Consider the following 378-nt stretch of genomic DNA (forward strand, 5'->3'; position numbering starts at 1 on the left):
CGCGGCGTCCCCCAAGGAGTTCTACGCCAAGAATTCCCGCTGGACCGAGGGTCTCATCTCCGCCTCCAAGGCCGTGGGCTGGGGTGCCACCGTCATGGTGTAAGTGCCACCGTCACCGGAGGGGGGGAGAGGGATGGCAGGGTCCTGCTGTCCCCACAGGGAGGGGACGAGGGTGGCGGGAGGATGCTCCAGCCCCAATCTGCCCTCCCGCAGGGACGCTGCCGACCTGGTGGTGCAAGGCAAGGGGACGTTTGAGGAGCTGATGGTCTGTTCCCGGGAGATCGCGGCCAGCACCGCCCAGCTGGTGGCAGCTTCCAAGGTAGGAGCCCGGCGCCTCGGGAGGCTCCCCCGCTGCTGCCTGCCCTCGGCTCTGGGAGA

General features: G+C 69.0%; 1 protein-coding gene across 1 annotated transcript in view; it reads left to right on the forward strand.

Moving 5' to 3' along the window:
• Positions 1-10: 10 nt before the first annotated feature.
• LOC104073661 (huntingtin-interacting protein 1-like) overlaps positions 11-378 on the forward strand; it is a gene marked incomplete at both ends in the record, with an annotated part of 1691 nt that continues 1323 nt past the window's right edge. The window contains 2 exons of the mRNA XM_009573512.1: positions 11-99; positions 214-319. Of these exons, the coding sequence (XP_009571807.1) occupies positions 11-99; positions 214-319 (195 nt within the window). The remainder of the gene's footprint in view (positions 100-213; positions 320-378) is intronic.

Source organism: Fulmarus glacialis, unplaced genomic scaffold (genome assembly GCF_000690835.1).
Source record: "Fulmarus glacialis isolate BGI_N327 unplaced genomic scaffold, ASM69083v1 scaffold27212, whole genome shotgun sequence".
Taxonomy (NCBI): domain Eukaryota; kingdom Metazoa; phylum Chordata; class Aves; order Procellariiformes; family Procellariidae; genus Fulmarus; species Fulmarus glacialis.